The sequence below is a fragment of the Amia ocellicauda genome, chromosome 15 (genome assembly GCF_036373705.1).
Source record: "Amia ocellicauda isolate fAmiCal2 chromosome 15, fAmiCal2.hap1, whole genome shotgun sequence".
Classification (NCBI taxonomy): domain Eukaryota; kingdom Metazoa; phylum Chordata; class Actinopteri; order Amiiformes; family Amiidae; genus Amia; species Amia ocellicauda.
Genome location: NC_089864.1, coordinates 1,616,276 through 1,639,360, shown reverse-complemented (window position 1 = coordinate 1,639,360; position 23,085 = coordinate 1,616,276). Strand labels below are relative to the sequence as shown.

The 23,085-nt window shown below is 44.7% G+C and overlaps 1 protein-coding gene across 2 annotated transcripts in view; it reads right to left on the bottom strand.

Annotated features, from left to right (window-relative positions):
* Window positions 1–22,594, bottom strand: part of LOC136771594 (carcinoembryonic antigen-related cell adhesion molecule 2) — a 28,363-nt gene extending 5,769 nt beyond the window's left edge. The window contains exons 1-4 of one of the 2 annotated variants that reach the window (XM_066723997.1): window positions 22,481–22,594; window positions 3,903–4,208; window positions 3,169–3,480; window positions 2,307–2,627 (exon numbers count right to left, since the gene is read on the bottom strand). In XM_066723997.1, coding sequence (XP_066580094.1) covers window positions 2,307–2,627; window positions 3,169–3,480; window positions 3,903–4,208; window positions 22,481–22,556 — 1,015 coding nt within the window. In that variant the 5' untranslated portion in view covers window positions 22,557–22,594. Of the gene's footprint in view, window positions 1–2,306; window positions 2,628–3,168; window positions 3,481–3,902; window positions 4,526–22,480 lie in introns of those variants that run through there. The other variant, XM_066723996.1, reaches the window with a different exon arrangement.
* Between the last annotated feature and the right edge of the window lie 491 nt (window positions 22,595–23,085).

Sequence of the window (23,085 nt, the reverse complement as noted above, 5' to 3'; positions counted from 1 at the left end):
CTGTGCTACGAACTCCTCGTCAAGCATGTTCGCTAGATGTGTAATCGCACAGGAAAGCAACTATCTCCTCCCTAAGCTCACAAACTGTTGAGAGCATTTCCCTTGCTTAACCACATAACGTCATTATGTAGAAGTAGATCATAATGCTCAGCAGACTTGTCGCTCAGCAGACTAGGAAACAAGCAGTGTTGCAGGCTAGATGTTGATCTGATCAAATTTATCCTCCTCTAGCTAGCATGCACTCTTTCACAGTCTCAGAGTCCGTAAAAGGACTTCTTTTTACCAAGTATCCATGTCACATGGAGAGAGGCCGCCATGGCGTTTTCCTGTGCGGAGCACGATCACACCATAGTGACCTGGCTCTGCTCATAGGAGGTGGTTAGGTTTTTATCTTTATTTTGGCATACATCTGAACCAACTGGAAAGTTCATGTCAAACTGTGAGTGTTTAGTTTTAAAGTGTCTCTTTAGATTGTAGTCTTTTTGCACAGAAACGACCATGTTGCACAGCAGGCACATAGGCTTTCCTCCGGTATTTCTCAGTCCACTCACTTTTTAATTGCCTATTTTCATCATCTACTTTTCTTCAGAGTAGAAAGAGACACGTTTCCAGCTCACCTTCACTTTGTGCTAAACAATTCTAAAATACCTTGATTGTGGTGGCAGACAGCTGCAGACCACGACGGTTACCAGGGATATTTGGCAATTCTGATTGGCAGTAACAGATGATACTGATGTTGATATTGATTGACAGCACTTAATGGGTGGGACTAGAGAAAAACAGATTATCTTATTGGAGGATATTGAATAATGGCTCATTTTGGCATCAAACATCCGATTTTTTCAAGGAGTATTCTGCAGATATTTAATTAATGCTAAGAATTTATCAAAGGGCCATTCTACATTGACAAATGGGATGGATATGGCCCGCAGGCTGCCAGTTGAATAGTCCAGGTGTAGTGGATGGGATTTGGAGGTCTGGAGCAGGAAGAGAGCATCTTGGGAGACCTGTATAGGTACTATTTTTTGTTAAGCTTTTCGTAGATAACTGATATTTAGAATACCGAAAACACATTTCTTTTAAATACTTACAAATTAGAAATTGGGTTAGAATAAACTCGGTTTCCAGAGATTCCTGAATCTCCACTAGAAAATGAAATAATTAACATTCCAACTCCCAAGGGGTTAATATCCAGATTGTACAATGTATTGCATTTTAAACGAACATGTAGCCACACTGGGATTAAAGTTAAATGGGAGAAGGACTTGCAATGTGAATTTACAATGCAGGAGTGGAAACATTACTGGAGAGCTCACAGCAAGTACTAACAAGCACCAAACATAGTCTGATGCAATTCAACATACTGCACTGTACTTACTACACACCAAAAAGATTGCATCAGTTCAATAAAAATGTTACTGCAACTGTCCTAGATGTAGAGCTGGGGGATCTTTTGCACATGCTGTGAATATGTCCAAACTTTAAGACCTACTGCGATAGTATACCTCAGTGTATCAAGGGTGTTGGGAACCCATGTCCCTCCAGACCCTAGAGTTTCTGTTCTGGGGGATGAAGGGAAGTTAGCACATTTAAATACTTGCCAAAGACAGTTTATACTACTAGCATTGACAGCAGCTAAAAAGTGTATTCTTGTCAATTAGAAGTCTGAACATTCTCCTGCTTTAAACCAATGGTGGAAAGAATTAACATCATACTGTACACCTGAAAAAATAATGTACAAGGTAAGAAAAACACCAGAGATGTTTGAAGAAATCTGGGGTCCTTTCATCCTTTTCATCAACTACATCCCTAAATTAGATTCTCCCCCAGGTAATGGTGGCATATTCAGTAACTGATAGTATGCTAGCCTGATGTATTGGCTTGAGTGTTAATTGTGAATTTAGCTGTAGGATATGATGGGACAGGTGCTGGGGATAATAGGGGTCTGCTCTAACCAAGATGTAAATGTAATTGTGCCTTTTTATTTTGTTTGCATTTATTTATTTTTATTTTCTTCTTTCCTCACTGTAAAGAAGATTGTATTAATTTTGAATTGTATAATTGTTTTGCTTAGTGTGGGGAGAAGGGAAGAGGGGGATGGGGATTGATGACCTGTATTGTAAGGTTATTAACATTAACAAAATATACAAATATTATAATATATATATCTGTAAATGATTTAAATGAATCTTCAAATATTTAAGATCTTTAAATGATAACTTGCCTTTCCATATTTAGAATCATATTATATTCAATTCCTGATTTCCCTTACAGTTCCTCAAAGGTATTCTTTGCGTTTCACTTACCTGACAGTGTGTTCAGAGCAAACGTCCTGTGGGTCTTTTTGGGTCCAGTGTCCTTGTCTCTCTGACAGCAGTACAGCCCAGCGTCCCCCGTCTGCACATTGTGTATCAGCAGTGAGGAGTTGGCTGACATCACCGCTCTCCCACTGTGTGGGACTGTCCCTTTCAGAGGCGTTTCAGTCAGGGATCTTAAGCTGTACAGCACCACGGCCTGGCTGGTACGAGATTGTCTGTAGGTCCACCGCAGTGTCTCTCCTGGTCCCAGACTGACAGGAGCCACACAGGACAGGAGCAGGAGCCGCCCCACTGTGGAGAACAGCTCGTCTGGAACACATGCAGAGGGTGAAATACATTAATAAATAGTTGTAATTATGAGTAAATCATAAGGAGCATTTCAGTTTCTTATTTTTGTGTAAAAAAATAAATAAAAAATCTAGAAAACTAAAAAGAAAAACAAGAAATTGAATATACATAAGTTGGGTGGCAATCATTTTGCAATATTTAATTGACCAGAAGATAAAGAAGGAGATGTAAAATACATAAGAGGGATAGAACAAGTGGGATAAATATAAGTAGAAGTTAAAAAAAAAATACAGCAAAGACATCATGAGCATGAATAAGAAAATACTCAGAACAATAACATGGACACTGATCTCCACCTGAATTACAGTATTACAAACCAAAAATGTCTCTGTAGCAGCAAAAATTATGGATAAAAGTAATTAAAACACCAAAGAGGAAGATCAACCGTGCTAAGAAATAAATGTGTTAATTTGGATAAACACCATAAAAGAAAAGCAGGAAACAATAGAGAGTGAAGAAAGAGCAGGATGAATTTTTTTTTAAATAATCACAGAGTCTGTACCTGAGAGTGTAGTGGTGTAGGACTCAGAGGTCTTCATCTCGCCTCGCTCTGTCAGGACACAAGTCCAGCTCTTGTTGTGGTCTGACTGTCCCAGTGTCACCGAGAGTTGACTGTGGACTCCCCTGAGCTCTGCGATACTGTATCTGTCTCTCTCGTCCTTCAGTGGGACTCCGCTCTCGTCCCTCCAGGACAGAGTCAATCCCTGTGGGGTCTCAGAGCAGCTTCCAGCGCCCCCCCCACAGTCCAGCCCACACTTCAGAGTGAGTCTGTCTCCGGCCCTCAGACACGCAGATGAACTGGAACTAACAGAGACTGGAGAACAGAAACACATAGTTATACATCTGCAAATACTCTGGGTTACATCCATCATTTAAAATAATTATTAGTTTAATAAGCATGTTCCATTAAGACTAATTAACTCCTCTTATTGTTTCAGGTCTCAGCCTTGAGAGGGCTGTACAGACTGCAGGTCAGACTGAGAGAAGGTCTGAGTGTCACCATGTGTGTCTGTCCCTTCTCATCTGGAGAGTTTTCTCTGGGCTCAACTCGGTATAGTTTAATGACAATTATTATTAAATAAAGTGTTTAAATACTACAAAATAACCTGTATATGTGTGTGTATATAAAGAATGAAGTATGAAGTATGTATGCAGCTCGGACACTGCAGTGTCAATAACAATTGACACACCGACCCTTTCAATTAATGGTTAACCATCAGGTCGCTGCACACTTACTGGAGAGCAGGAAGAGAGTAACAGGTAATCCAGATGTATAATGCTTTCCATTGACATACTGATGACAGGTGTACACTCCAGTGTCCCGTGTCCTGAGTCTGTCTATGTGCAGAGAGCTGTTAGACCCCAGTCTCAGTCTGCCAGCTCTGTCTGGATCTGTGTCTGTAATCATCCCACCACGGCTCAGTTCTACAGTTGTCTCGGATCTGTGTTTAAACACCCAGGATATATAGGAGTTGTCATATTCTCTCAGTCCGTCACAAGGCACTGTCACTGAGGCACCCAGAGTGGAGTACAGGAATACAGCTGGGGAGAGAAAGCACAGGAGAACATCACACACACACACACACACACACACACAGTACAGACACACAGACGCACACACACACAGACACACACACACACACACAGTACAGACACACAGACGCACACACACACACACACACACACACACACCCACAGACACAGTACAGACACACACACACACAGTACAGACACACACACACACACAGTACAGACACACACACACACAGTACAGACACACACACACACAGTACAGACACACACACACACAGTACAGACACACACACACACACACACACACACACAGTACAGACGCACACAGTACAGACGCACACAGTACAGACGCACGCACACACACAGTACAGACGCACGCACACACACACAGTACAGACACACACAGTACAGACACACACACAGTACACACACACACACAGTACACACACACACACAGTACAGACACACAGTACACACAGCACACACACACACAGTACACACAGTACAGAGACACACAGTACAGAGACACACACACACACACAGTACAGACACACACGCACACACACACACAGTACAGACACACACTACAGACACAGACACACACAAAGTACACACACACACAGTACACACACACACACACACACAGTACAGAGACACACACAGTACAGAGACACACACAGTACAGAGACACACACAGTACAGAGACACACACACAGTACACACACACACAGACACAGACACACACACAGTACAGACACACACACACAGTACACACACAGTACAGACACACACAGTACAGGCACGCACGCACACAGTACAGACACGCACGCACACACACACACAGTACAGACACACACACGCACGCACACGCACAGTACAGACACACACACAGTACAGACACGCACACAGTACAGACACGCACACACACACAGACGCACACACACACAGACGCACACACACAGTACAGACACACACGCACAGTACAGACACACACGCACAGTACAGACACACACGCACAGTACAGACACGCACACACACACAGACGCACACACACACAGACGCACACACACACAGACGCACACACACAGTACAGACACACACACACGCACAGTACAGACACACAGTACAGGTACAGACACACACACACACACTACAGAGACACACACACACAGTACAGAGACACACACACAGTACAGAGACACACACACACACACACACACACACACAGTACAGAGACACACACAGTACACACAGTACAGACACACACACGCACAGTACAGACACACAGTACAGACACGCACACACAGTACACACAGTACACACACACAGTACAGACACAGCAGACACACAGTACAGACACACACACAGTACAGACACACACACAGTACACACAGTACACACACACAGCAGACACACAGTACAGACACACACACACAGTACACAGTACACACACACAGTACACACACACACAGTACAGACACACACACACAGTACACAGTACACACACACACAGTACAAACAGTACACACACACACACAGTACAAACAGTACACACACACACACACACACAGACACACACAGTACAGACACAGACACACACAGTACAGACACAGACACACACAGCAGACACACAGCAGACACACAGTACAGACACACACACACAGTACAGACACACACACACAGTACAGACACACACACAGTACAGACACACACACAGTACAGACACACACACAGTACAGACACACACACAGACACAGTACACACACACAGACACAGTAGGCACACACAGACACAGTAGGCACACACACACACAGTACAGGCACACACACACAGTACAGGCACACACAGTACAGACACACACACACACAGTACACACACACAGTACAGACAGTACAGACACAGACACACACACACAGTACAGACACACACACACAGTACAGACGCACGCACACACACAGTACAGACACACACACACAATACAGACACACACACACAGTACAGACACACACACACAGTACAGGCACACACAGTACAGACACACACACACACAGTACACACACACAGTACAGACAGTACAGACACAGACACACACACACAGTACAGACACACACACACAGTACAGACGCACGCACACACACAGTACAGACGCACGCACACAATACAGACACACACACACACACAATACAGACACACACACACACAGTACAGACACACACACACACAGTACAGACGCACACACACACAGTACAGACGCACACACACACACACACACACACACAGTACAGACGCACACAGTACAGACGCACACAGTACAGACGCACGCACACACACAGTACAGACGCACGCACACACAGTACAGACACACACGCACACACACAGTACAGACACACGCACACACACAGTACAGACGCACGCACACACACAGTACAGACGCACGCACACACAGTACAGACACACAGTACAGACACACACACGCACACAGTACAGACACACGCACGCACACACAGTACAGACACACACAGTACAGACGCACGCACACACAGTACAGACACACAGTACAGACACACACACGCACACAGTACAGACACACGCACAGTACAGACACACACAGTACAGACACACACACACAGTACAGACACACACAGTACACACACACACACAGTACACACACACACACACAGTACACACACACAGTACACACAGTACACACACACACAGTACACACAGTACACACACACACAGTACAGACACACAGACGCACACACACACACAGTACAGACACACAGACGCACACAGTACAGACACACACTACAGACACAGACACACACAAAGTACACACACACACAGTACACACACACACACACACACAGTACAGAGACACACACAGTACAGAGACACACACAGTACAGAGACACACACAGTACAGAGACACACACACACACACACACACACAGTACACACACACACAGACACACAGACACAGTACAGACACACACACACGCACACACACAGTACAGACACACACACACAGTACACACACAGTACAGACACACACACAGTACAGACACACACACAGTACAGACACACACACAGTACAGGCACGCACGCACACAGTACAGACACGCACGCACACACACACACACAGTACAGACACACACACGCACGCACACGCACAGTACAGACACGCACACAGTACAGACACGCACACAGTACAGACACGCACACACACACAGACGCACACACACAGTACACACACACACAGTACAGACACACACACGCACAGTACAGACACACACACACGCACAGTACAGACACACACACACGCACAGTACAGACACACACACAGTACACACAGTACAGACACACACTACAGAGACACACACACACAGTACAGAGACACACACACACACAGTACAGAGACACACACACACACAGTACAGAGACACACACACACACAGTACAGAGACACACACAGTACACACAGTACAGACACACACACGCACAGTACAGACACACAGTACAGACACGCACACACAGTACACACAGTACACACACAGTACAGACACACACACACACAGCAGACACACAGTACAGACACACACACAGTACAGACACACACACAGTACACACACACAGCAGACACACAGTACAGACACACACACACAGTACACACACACACAGTACACACACACAGTACACAGTACACACACACAGTACACAGTACACACACACAGTACAGACACACACACACACAGTACACAGTACACACACACACACAGACACACAGTACACACACAGACACACACAGACACACACAGACACACACAGTACAGACACAGACACACACAGTACAGACACAGACACACACAGTACAGACACAGACACACACAGTACAGACACAGACACACACAGTACAGACACAGACACACACAGTACAGACAGTACACACACAGTACAGACAGTACACACAGTACAGACAGTACACACAGTACAGACACACACACAGTACAGACACACAGTACAGACACACACACACACACACAGTACAGACACACAGTACACACACACACACAGACACAGTACACACACACAGACACAGTAGGCACACACAGACACAGTACAGGCACACACAGACACACACAGTACAGGCACACACACACACAGTCACACACACACAGTACAGACGCACGCACACAGTACAGACGCACGCACACAGTACAGACGCACGCACACAGTACAGACGCACGCACAGTACAGACACACAAAGTACAGACACGCACACACACACACACACACAGTACAGGCGCACACACACACACACACACAGTGCAGTACAGACACACACACACACAGTGCAGTACAGACACACACACACACACAGTACAGACACACACACACACACACACACAGTGCAGACACACACACACACACAGTGCAGACACACACACACAGTGCACACACACAGTGCAGACACACAGTGCAGACACACAGTGCAGACACAGTGCAGACACACACACACACACACACACAGTGCAGACACACACACACACACACACAGTGCAGACACACACACACACACACAGTGCAGACACACACACACACACACAGTGCAGACACACACACACACACACAGTGCAGACACACACACACACACACACAGTGCAGACACACACACACACACACACAGTGCAGACACACACACACACACAGTGCAGACACACACACACACACAGTGCAGACACACACACACACACACACACACACAGTGCAGACACACACACACACACACACACAGTGCAGACACACACACACACACACACAAAGTACAGACACGCACACACACACAGGCACACACAGTACAGGCACACACACACACACACACACACACAGTACAGGCACACACACACACAGTGCAGACACACACACACACAGTGCAGACACACACACACACAGTGCAGACACACACACACACAGTGCAGACACACACACACACACACACACAGTGCAGACACACACACACACACACACACAGTGCAGACACACACACACACACACAGTGCAGACACACACACACACACACAGTGCAGACACACGCACACACACACACAGTACAGGCATACACACACACACACAGTACACACACAGTACAGACACACACACACACACACAGTACACACACAGTACAGACACACACACAGTACAGGCACACACACACAGTACAGGCACACACACACAGTACAGGCACACACACACAGTACAGGCACACACACACACACACACACAGTACACACACAGTACAGACACACACACACAGTACAGGCACACACACAGTACAGGCACACACACACAGTACAGGCACACACACACACAGTGCAGACACACACACACACACACACACACAGTGCAGACACACACACACACACACACAGTGCAGACACACACACACACACACACAGTGCAGACACACACACACACACACACAGTGCAGACACACACACACACACACACAGTGCAGACACACACACACACACACACAGTGCAGACACACACACACACACACACAGTGCAGACACACACACACACACACACAGTGCAGACACACACACACACACACACAGTACAGGCACACACACACACACACACAGTACAGACACACACACACAGTACAGGCACACACACACAGTACAGACACACACACACACACAGTACAGGCACACACACACACACAGTACAGGCACACACACACACAGTACAGGCACACACACACAGTACAGGCACACACACACACACACACACACACACAGTACACACAGTACAGACACACACAGTACACACAGTACAGACACACACACACAGTACAGACACACACACACAGTACAGACACACACAGTACACACAGTACAGACACACACACACAGTACAGACACACACACACAGTACAGACACACACACACACACAGTACAGACACACACACACACACAGTACACACACAGTACAGACACACACACAGTACACACACAGTACAGACACACACACACAGTACAGACACACACACACAGTACAGACACACACACACAGTTTAACAGTCCAACATTACACACACGCACAGATTATACACGACTAGAACATTCGCCCCATTGTGCTCGTTTGGTGTCCATTAATAACTAAGTGATCAAGGATCCTATCCCGTCTGTTTCTGAATGTTCCCAAATTGTCTCTTCAGCCACATCGCTGGGGCGTTTGTTCAGATGTGTTCAAACTGTGATGTATTAATCTGTACAGAGATACTTCCCTTTCCGCCTTTTCCTTCAGATTCTCTAAACACACAACTGCTTCTCTCCATAAGACTCCCGCTAAACTCGACCCCTCCCCCGTCACCAGGCCCTTATATATCCCCCTGTCTGGTGACTCCCTCCTGTCCAATCACCGCTCTCCGGCTATACCACCCCGAGACAGGGGGAGCCACACAGACACTTACCCACAAATATCCCTCCCTAACCCAACACAACAATGCCCCACACGTAACACACATTCACAGTTCTGCCCACACAAACAGACAGACAGAGTCCCCGAACTGACTCACCCACCCCGCATACACACTTTTACACCCCCCCTCCACCTTTGGGCTGCCCTGCTGGCACAATCACACAGACACCCGCCAGGATCGCTACAGTATCGCCTGCTGTCACGTGATCTACAGCTGCGCTTGCGTGTCCAAAAAACTCCAACAAATCAGTAAGACATGATCTGCCTCGTCTAAACCCATGCTGACTATCTCCAAGAATATGGTTTTCATTAAGATGCTCCTCTATTTTCTGTCTAATCATTTTCTCCAACATTGTACAGGTGATGCAGGTGAGACTGATTGGTCTGTAATTTCCTGGCTCAGTTTTGTCCTCTTTCTTGTGGATTGGTTTGACATTTGCTGTCTTCCAGTCAGTTGGCTCATCCCCTGTTCTAAGTGTCATTTGGAATAATTGAGTTAGCGGCCTGTAAATAATTTCCCTCATTTCTTTAAGTACTGTTGGAAATATCCCATCTGGCCCAGGTGATTTGTTTGTTTTTAATTCTGCTCGTCCCTTTAGTACCCGAGACCTGAGAGCGAGCGAGAGCCCCATCAGCAGCGCCTCACACAGCGCCTGCGCCGCAGATCCGCCTCCCTCAAGTGGAGCAAAAACAGCGGCACACAAGAGGGCAGCACCACTAATGTCTTTCTAACGCCATTTACTGTTTGTCGTGCAGCATGTTTACCATGTTAGATCCGCCGACCATACTGACAATTTTACTGCACAAAATGCGGAGTTAATAAGGAGTTGGCGGAACGAGTACGCGTGTTGGAGGAGCACGTAGATACTCTTAGAAAAATAAAAGAGGCCTAAAATTGGCTGAAACACGGACTCGTCCTCTGTAGCAGCGAGAGGCCATGGCGGTCACAGTCACAGCAGGGCCGCTGGGTCTCGGTAAGAGAGGCTCCAGAGGCGCGGAATCAAGAGCTGGAGCCCCGGCGCACCAGTGTCCCATCCGGAGAGTCGAGACCCCGGGCGGCGCGTCTGCGCAGAAGCGGCTCGTTACTGAGACGCCATAGTTATGTAGCGGGTGGGATATGGGCGCCAAATGTAAAACAGCGCACACTTATAAAATAAATAAATAAATGTATAGCTAATGTGCAAATCCAGTCCCGCTCCTCTGATCAGTCAGTCTCTCACAGCGGTGGGTGGGGCTTCAGTAACCCTGTAATGTGAGCTGCGTTTCTGTGCGTCAGGGCATCAAATTGTCTGATTGTGTTTCTGTGATGCGGTCAGTGGAGCTAGTGGACACTGATGACTTAGTGCACACTGGCTCCCAGTAATACTGACCCACTGAGTGGACACTGGCTCCCAGTAAAAACTTAATTAAAAACAATCACCAGACTTCGAATGTGGTGGGAGGGTCAGGGCAGGGTTTATATACAGTGAGTGGCACTGCAATACACTGTCACTACACTACACTGTCACTACACTGCACTACACTACACTACACTACACTACACTACACTACACTGTCACTACACTGCACTGTCACTGCACTACACTACACTTCACTGTCACTACACTGCACTACACTGTCACTGCACTACACTTCACTGTCACTGCACTACACTACACTGTCACTACACTGCACTGTCACTACACTACACTGTCACTACACTGCACTACACTACACTACACTACACTACACTGTCACTGCACTACACTACACTATACTGTCACTGCACTACACTGTCACTACACTACACTGTCACTGCACTACACTACACTACACTGTCACTGCACTACACTACACTACACTGTCACTACACTGCACTGCACTTCACTACACTGTCACTGCACTACACTGTCACTACACTACACTGCACTACACTACACTGTCACTGCACTACACTACACTGTCACTACACTACACTACACTACACTGCACTACACTACACTGTCACTGCACTACACTGCACTGCACTACACTACACTGTCACTGCACTACACTACACTGTCACTACACTACACTGCACTGCACTACACTACACTGTCACTACACTGCACTGCACTACACTACACTGTCACTGCACTTCACTACACTACACTGTCACTACACTGCACTGCACTACACTACACTGTCACTGCACTACACTGTCACTGCACTACACTACACTACACTGCACTGCACTACACTACACTGTCACTGCACTACACTACACTACACTGCACTACACTGCACTGTCACTGCACTACACTTCACTGTCACTACACTGCACTACACTGTCACTGCACTACACTTCACTGTCACTGCACTACACTACACTGTCACTACACTACAGTGCACTGTCACTGCACGGCACTACACTACACTACACTGTCACTACACTGCACTGTCACTGCACTACACTACACTATACTGTCACTGCACTACACTGTCACTACACTACACTGTCACTGCACTACACTACACTACACTGTCACTACACTGCACTGCACTGCACTACACTGTCACTGCACTACACTGTCACTGCACTACACTACACTACACTACACTACACTGCACTACACTGCACTGTCACTGCACTACACTGTCACTGCACTACACTACACTACACTGCACTGCACTACACTACACTGTCACTGCACTACACTACACTACACTGTCACTGCACTACACTACACTACACTGCACTGCACTACACTACACTGTCACTGCACTACACTGTCACTGCACTACACTACACTACACTGCACTACACTGCACTGTCACTGCACTACACTTCACTGTCACTACACTGCACTACACTGTCACTGCACTACACTTCACTGTCACTGCACTACACTACACTGTCACTACACTACAGTGCACTGTCACTGCACGGCACTACACTACACTACACTGTCACTACACTACACTACACTACACTGTCACTGCACTACACTACACTATACTGTCACTGCACTACACTGTCACTACACTACACTGTCACTGCACTACACTACACTGTCACTACACTGCACTACACTGTCACTGCACTACACTTCACTGTCACTGCACTACACTACACTGTCACTACACTACAGTGCACTGTCACTGCACGGCACTACACTACACTACACTGTCACTACACTGCACTGTCACTGCACTACACTACACTATACTGTCACTGCACTACACTGTCACTACACTACACTGTCACTGCACTACACTACACTACACTGTCACTACACTGCACTGCACTACACTACACTGTCACTACACTACACTACACTGCACTACACTACACTGTCACTGCACTACACTGTCACTACACTACACTACACTACACTGCACTACACTACACTGTCACTGCACTACACTACACTACACTACACTGCACTACACTACACTGTCACTGCACTACACTGTCACTGCACTACACTGCACTACACTACACTGTCACTGCACTACACTACACTGTCACTACACTACACTACACTACACTGCACTACACTGCACTGCACTACACTACACTGTCACTGCACTACACTGTCACTGCACTTCACTACACTACTCTGTCACTACACTGCACTGCACTACACTGTCACTGCACTACACTGTCACTGCACTACACTACACTACACTACACTACACTACACTGCACTACACTGCACTGTCACTGCACTACACTACACTACACTACACTGCACTGCACTACACTACACTGTCACTACACTACACTACACTGTCACTGCACTGCACTGCCGCCATGTAAGTGATCACGCCCCCCCACCGCTGTGAGAGGCTGACTGACCAGAGGGGCGGGGTGTCATTTGCATGTTAACTATATATTTATATTGCAAACTCCACATTTAACATTTAGATTTAACATGTATATTTAAGTTTTATATTTAATGTTTATATTTATATTTAACATTTACATTTATATATGGCTTAAGTATTTACTAAAAGTGGGAAAAAGTTAAATGTGTGACTTACTCCTCTTCTGATAAGCCGCTTTTATTCCCTTCCCAGTGGGATCGGTTGTTTTATGGGGTTTTCTGTTTGTATGACTAGCAGGGTTGACATGGACTGTTGTGGCCATAAATAGCTGCGTCTGCCTGGAGGTAATATTTTTAAGTTGTTTGTTTTAATTGTGGTTGACACTAATTGTGTTTTTGTGTTACTTTGTAGGTTTTAGTGTCAACCACCGTGTCTTTGAGATGTTGTTTTGTATGGAATTTATTTTTATTGCTATAGTTTAGTTTAAGCTAGTGGCAGTAAGTATTTGGGGCGGTTGAGGCATTAGCGCGTTTGGGAAGCGGTTCCTGTGCTTTCCTGGTCTGTGCGTCTGGTAGAGCTGTTCTCTGTGGCAATGCAGCGCTATTACATGGGCGCTTAAAGACCATGCAAACGAGGAACTGGCTATTACTCCTGCATTGTCTGAGTCCCTTATGTGGGTAAATTAATTTGTTGTGTTAACTTTATTGTTAATTTTATCGGTGTTCTATATATGTATACGTATGTGGTTGCATTTTCTCTTGGGTTTTGTTGTGGGGGAGTGTTATTGATGCAGGGGCGATTTTGTGTAATCGTTCCCTTCTTTTTGAGTATCGTTTTAATAGGAGACAACTCTCTCCTTTTGGATGTGTGCACTTGTCTGTGTTAATAAAATATTTTGTATACTCTTTATACCGTAACACCTGTCTCCTTGAGGCATGTACTTGAACAGGGTCTGAGTGGAGAGCAAAGTCTTTGGTTAGGACTGACCATAGTGTAGTCAAAATCAGGGGTTCCTCTTGCCCCAGGGAATATTAAGAGGTGGAGTAGTTTAATTTGTCATGAAAAAAGTGTTCTCACTGCTACAGTTAGAAATATAAAGATTGTGTCACCAGCAGTAGCAGTAAAATGCCTCCCAGGAGCCAGAGTCTCTGACATGAAGCAAAATTGGATGAATTTCCAGGCGATGATGTTTCTACTCTGGTTATTCATGCTGCACTAACGATATTGGACCTAGACAATCAGAGATTTTAAAAATAAATTTCACATCGCTATGCTAAACAGGGAAAAAACGATGTCACAATATAATTCTCTGTCCCTCTACCAACATTACACAGAGGGATGAGGCCTTCAGCAGGCTGTCCTCTAAATCGCTGGTTGACAAGCTGGTGTGCATCAAATAATTGAACAATTGGGATTGTTTTTGGGAAAGGCCGGGCTTATACAGAAGAGATGGGCTCCATCCCAGCTGGAGAGGAGCGCTAATGTTATCTGATAATAAAGCGTGACTTCAGAGCACCGGTCAGGCGGCAGGCTCGCAGTCCTACACTGCAGTCTGCCTGTAACTCCCAGCACAGCCTGACCCCGATCCTAGACCTCTGCCTGGGGGCATCCAATAAACTACATAGTCCTGAGATTATAAATGTTTTTGGTATTATATTTAGTTATCCTATTAAAACAGTATTTTTTCCTAGGCTTGGATGTATTCCTTCCTCTGGGAAGTTAAAACACTACAACAGAAATTACCTGCTCACATTACTTCTCCCTTGTATAAGCTTGTTGTCTTAAACATCCGTTCACTACCTAGCAAAGCAGCCTCAATAAATGACACCATAACTGACACACACACAGATGTGCTCACCTTGACTGAGACCTGGTTAAGACCAGACAACACTATTCCCATATTATGACTGAATTAAGCGATCTCTTATCTGACCTAGCCATACACTGATAAACTCATTTTGCGGGACTTTACTATACATATTGACATTAAAGACGACCCCCTCACTGTTCGTTTCTTGTTCCTATTGGAGTCTGTAGGCTTCACTCCGCATGTGTCTTGACCCACACATCGTCACAATCACACACTAGATCTAGTTATAACCCGTGGGGTACAATTCACAACCTAATAATATCACCCCAAATCCTGCCTTATTGCGTCAAAAGTATTAAACGAAGTGCTTGTCCTCCAATTTGGGGGACGCAGTGTTGTTATTAGACTTAAGTGTGGCTTTTCACACAATCGACCACAAAATCTTGATACACTGCTTAGAAAACCGTATTGGCCTATCTTGCAATGTGCTTTCATGGTTTAAATCATATCTGTCAAGCAGACTCCAATATGTACAGATTAATGACAACCACTCAAATTTAACTGAGGTTAAATATGGAGTCCCACAGGGCTCAGTCCTCAGACCTATACTTTTTTTCATTGTACATGCTCCCTTTAGGTGATATCGCTCGACATATTAACTTTCACAGTTATGCAGACGACACACCGTTATATCTGTCAGTAAATCCTAATAATACCATAGACCTAGAAACACTAATCTGCTGTCTGTGAGATTAAAACATGGATGACAAAAAAATGTCTTATGCTTAATTCTGACAAAACAGAAGTCCTAATTTTAGGAGACAAAAATCGAACTGTTCATCACGCACTGACAAAACTGAGTAATGATAACTTTAATTTCTCCACCAAGGAGATGGCACGAAACCTGGGTGTCATCTGTGATCATAATCTATCCTTTGAATCGCACATTTAGAATGTGTGTTGATCTTCCTTCCTCCAGTTTAGAAACATTGCTAGACTGAGACAATTCCTCACGTTGCAGGACACTGAGAAATTGATACACGCATTTGTTGCATCTAGATTGGATTACTGTAATGCCATTCTGTCAGTCGGCACAAACCGAGCTAACTGAAGTGCAGAAATAGTCCAAAATGCTGCTGCAAGAATTCTTACAAAAACAAAAACTCATGAACACTTCACTCCAGTACTGGCTTCTCTTGACTGGCTGCCCGTGCACTACAGGATAGACTTCAAAGTGCTCTTATTAACATTTAAAGCACTTAAGGGACTGGCACCTCCCTACTTAAAAGATCTCCTCATTGAATACACTCCGCTCCAGGTTGGCCATTGAGATCACAGGAAGCCGGTTACTTAGCGCTCCCCAAAATACACAAGAAAACCACAGGTGGTAGAGCTTTCAGTTATAGGGCCCCGAAACTGTGGAACGATCTTTGAGCCAATGTAAGAGATGCCCCCTCTGTCTTAGCCTTTACATCACGGCTGAAGACTCATCTGTTTAGTCTCTGTTTGACGAGACGGAAGTGTGACGAGGCATAACCCTCTTCCAGGGCAGCCCACCATGGAGGGCCAGGGGGGCATCCACAACCAAGGTCTGACGAGCCATCACAACCCAGGGCAACTTACATTTGTACTGCTGGGTATTTTACTGGAGCAATATAAATTAAATGTATTCCTCAAGGGTACAACAGCATTGCCGCACCTGGGATTTTTAAACCCACAATCTAACCACTACACCACAGTGTAACCTAATAACAAAGCTTAGTTTTAGTTTTCAGCCATTACATTAATTAATTTCTGCCCCATAGTGCCGTCATCCCTGCCTGGACACTGCAGACTCTACCTGGAGGAGCATAACAGACTGCCTTTCAATTGCGGGTGGCACAGCAGGTGATTTGAACTGTACTTCTATTGTCAAGATGGCATGGGGAAATTAGACTGAGTGTTGTCTTTTTCTCATTTGTTGAATGTGTTATTTAGAGATCTTATTTGGAACCCTTGATATTATTGGTAAAGACTACTAGACTTTTTATTATTCTTGTAATTAGTTTTTGGATAATTTTAGCCTGTGTTATTGAAGGCATTTTAATTTGTTGTTTACATTCTATAACCTAGTTGTCTAGCTTTTACCCTGTCTTCCATTTTATTCTCTCTGGGTTTATACTGTACCAACTATGTATTCCACACAAAAAATAAATCGTATCTGCTGTCCTCATTGACTGGGTGTGTTACATGTACATGTCTGCCTGTGCGGGAAACATTGGATGGTCATGTCCCTCCCTCCTCAGGTAATCTTGAGGGTGGTGTGGTCGGTTGATTTTTTTTTTTTTTTTTTTCCCTTTTGTAGTGCCAGCACCACCATTGACACACTTCTATTAAACCATTTTGGCCACTGCTTTGTGGTCCTCAATTTGCTACGTTTTGGTACAGATTGCTCCTGAGCCTCAAGTAGTATATTCTTAAAATATACCCATCCATTTTCAACTGACTCTGTATCCAGTGTGCTCCAGTCTACCTCTTCTAAGTGCCGCCTTATACCTTCAAGGTTTGCTTTTATAAAATTGTAGACCATTGTTTTAAACTTGGACCTTGTTTTTTGAAAGAATGCCTCAAAGCTAACCATGTTGTGATCACAGTTTGCCATTGGTTCTCTAACTAGTGTCCCTCTGACTCTGTCTTGGTCATTTGAAAATATCAAGTCAATGCCTGCACTCTCCCTGGTTGGTTCCCTGACAAATTGAGTTAGAAAGCAGTCATTTACCATCTCAACCATTTCTTTCTCTTCTGTAGTCCCAACTAGGCTTTCCCAGTCTAAGTTTGGGAAATTGAAATCCCCCATTATAACAGCCACATCCTTGCTACATGCAGTCCTGATTACACTGTACAATGCAGCATCTTTCTGAATATCTGAGTTTGGTGGCCTGTAACACTCCTACCGCTAATCCTCCAGATCTCTTGATCAAAAGTTTCACCCACAAAGATTCTATTCCGTTACTGGGATCTAATACAAGTTCTTCTGCCTCAATGTCATTTTTCACATATAATGCTACCCCACCCCCTCTTCGATTTTGCCTGTCTCTCCTAAACTGTGTGTATCCTTCCAACTTGTATTCATCCCTATCATTTTCTGTAAGCCAGGTTTCTGTCACTCCTACAACATCATAGTCGCACGCCAGCACTGTGTCTTCTAGGTCTAACATCTTGTTCCTTATACTCCTGGCATTGAGGTACAAACATTTCAGGACTTTCCTACTAGGAGTTTCCCTTTGTTTTCTTTCCTTAGAGGAACATCTCCCATTGTCAGAGCTCCCTGCCCCCCTGGTTCGTAGATTAAAAGATTCTCAATTTCACTGCACATACGTTCTCCCAATGCATCAGCCCCCTTTCTGTTTAGATGTTGACCATCGGGTTTGTACAGGTCTCATCTATCCCAGAAGAAAGATCAATGCTCCTTAAACCTAACCCCCTCTTCCCTACACCAAGATTTCAACCTTATGTCTCCCTGGCCATGCACACAGTACTGGAAGTATTTCTGAGGAAATTCTTCCTTCAATCTAGTTACTCTAACCAACACAGCAGTTGGACTGAATTACCCACACTAACATAAACAAGGAATAAGATTCACTTCAACTAGATTAGGAATGCTAAGACTTTCTGAAAGTAGCTGAATAGCTCTCTCTCACCTGTCCTGTGTTTGACTTTGGCAACTCCTGAGCACTTCTGTTCTTTGTCACACTGACCTAACACAGTGTTACACAGTCCACCATCACACAAAAACATAGAGAGTACACACTGAACTAACAGTGTAACACAGTCTAATATCACACACACCACACACTGAACTAACACAGTCCAACATCACACACACACAATGAATTACAGATTATGTAGTGTAACAGTCCACCATCGTGCACACACACACACACACACACACACACACACACACTCACACACACACCAATGCAATACAGACATTGGGTGTGAGTGAGGGCAGTATGTCATCAGACTTACTATGACACACTGACAGACTGGTTGCAACATTTTTCTACAAATTTTCATTTGAAAAACTGCTCAATGTAATACACTGAATTCATACTTCTGATTTAGTGAGTGAGTACATTTATCACAAGATAATCTCAAAAGGCCAGTTAGCAGTTTTAAAATGAGATGATTTCTGAGGGAGAGAGATCTCTGAAAAAAGTACAAATATAACTTCCTGCAATTACCCCTCCCCTTTCTATAGCTTTCTGTTTATATCACATCTCTGTCTCTTCCCTTTTATAACCCACATCCTCCCTTTCTGTCCAACCAATATTCATGTCTTAGAACTAGTCTCCATACAACAAAAAGCACAGCAAATTACACAGTAAAAACTATACTGTAGAACAAATAACATATACACTCACCTAAAGGATTATTAGGAACACCTGTTCAATTTCTCATTAATGCAATTATCTAACCAACCAATCACATGGCAGTTGCTTCAATGCATTTAGGGGTGTGGTCCTGGTCAAGACAATCTCCTGAACTCCAAACTGAATGTCTGAATGGGAAAGAAAGGTGATTTAAGCAATTTTGAGCGTGGCATGGTTGTTGGTGCCAGACGGGCCGGTCTGAGTATTTCACAATCTGCTCAGTTACTGGGATTTTCACGCACAACCATTTCTAGGGTTTACAAAGAATGGTGTGAAAAGGGAAAAACATCCAGGAAGCGGCAGTCCTGTGGGCGAAAATGCCTTGTTGATGCTAGAGGTCAGAGGAGAATGGGCCGACTGATTCAAGCTGATAGAAGAGCAACTTTGACTGAAATAACCACTCGTTACAACCGAGGTATGCAGCAAAGCATTTGTGAAGCCACAACACGTACAACCTTGAGGCGGATGGGCTACAACAGCAGAAGACCCCACCGGGTACCACTCATCTCCACTACAAATAGGAAAAAGAGGCTACAATTTGCACAAGCTCACCAAAATTGGACAGTTGAAGACTGGAAAAATGTTGCCTGGTCTGATGAGTCAGAATTTGGCGTAAACAGAATGAGAACATGGATCCATCATGCCTTGTTACCACTGTGCAGGCTGGTGGTGGTGGTGTAATGGTGTGGGGGATGTTTTCTTGGCACACTTTAGGCCCCTTAGTGCCAATTGGGCATCGTTTAAATGCCACGGCCTACCTGAGCATTGTTTCTGACCATGTCCATCCCTTTATGACCACCATGTACCCATCCTCTGATGGCTACTTCCAGCAGGATAATGCACCATGTCATAAAGGTCGAATCATTTCAAATTGGTTTCTTGAACATGACAATGAGTTCACTGTACTAAACTGGCCCCCACAGTCACCAGATCTCAACCCAATAGAGCATCTTTGGGATGTGGTGGAACGGGAGCTTCGTGCCCTGGATGTGCATCCCACAAATCTCCATCAACTGCAAGATGCTATCCTATCAATATGGGCCAACATTTCTAAAGAATGCTTTCAGCACCTTGTTGAATCAATGCCACGTAGAATTAAGGCAGTTCTGAAGGCGAAAGGGGGTCAAACATAGTATTAGTATGATGTTCCTAATAATCCTTTAGGTGAGTGTATGTGAGTGACGAACAATGTAATTTTTTTAAAATTAATTTCCTGTTGTATATATGGAGAGAGAAAGGGAAGGATAGACAGCTCTAACAACTGTCAAATGGATCGATTGTTCAAATCATAACACACCATCTAATTAGACAATACAGAATGCAGATAATTATGTGTTTGCTAGTCTTGAATATTAAAGGGCTGATGGCCAGTTTCTGATCATCTGTCATCACTTTGTAGATGTACATCCTATAACTTCAACAATAGCCAGCAGGTTCATAGATCAGCCATAATCACGACAGAACCCTATTACATTACATTATTTGTCATTTAGCTGATGCTCTTATCCAGGGCAACTATTTGTATAGCTGGGCATTTTACTGGAACAATCTAAGTGAAGTACCTTGCTCAAGGGTACAACAGAACTGCCCCACCCAGGATTTGAATCCACAACCTTCAGTTATGAGTCCAGAGCATTAACCACTACTACACAGGACTAACTCCTCTGAAGCAGCCTCTAAACTGAAATCCTGTGCTGTTCTGTGACAGAATCAGTTTTCTGCCTGTAGATCAGTACCAACAAAGATGATGTGAAAGTGAGGAGGGAAATAGATGCTCCCTTACCTTCCACTCCCAACCTCTGAGCCCATTCAGAGAGACAGGAGAGAGAGATGAGGAGAGGAAAGAGAGGAGACCTCATTTCAAGGACACCTTCAGCAACCAGCGGATCTGCTGCTGCTCAACGTGAGCCAGAGAGAGGAAATGATGAAGAGGAAAGAAGATAAGAAAGGCCACTCTGTAAAGACATTTATTTTTAAAATGAGGAAGTGTTAGAGCTGCCTGTGGGTCTTTTCTGTGTTGCTCACATGAGTTTTAGGAAATGTGAAAATGCAGAAATAAGAAACCACTATGCAGACTCTAAAGCTATTGATTTGATATTTCTGCGTAAAAGTCATGACCACAAGTGATTTTCATCTCAATTGAAAGATATTTACCCACAACACACCCTGTTTTAGCCTTTAAACCAGATGTCTGTATTCTTCCCAAAACCAAAACGTGTCCCCCAAGGAGCCCCTGTAAAGCCCTCACTGTATTAACATCCCATTTATTTTCAGAGGGCACATGCCTTTATTCAAAATTGCCAAGCTTTTTTCTAGGACTTCTTGTGAGTGAGTGTCCTGCGCCCATCAACATGAGCCATATATTTTGAGATTTTTATCCCAACTTTA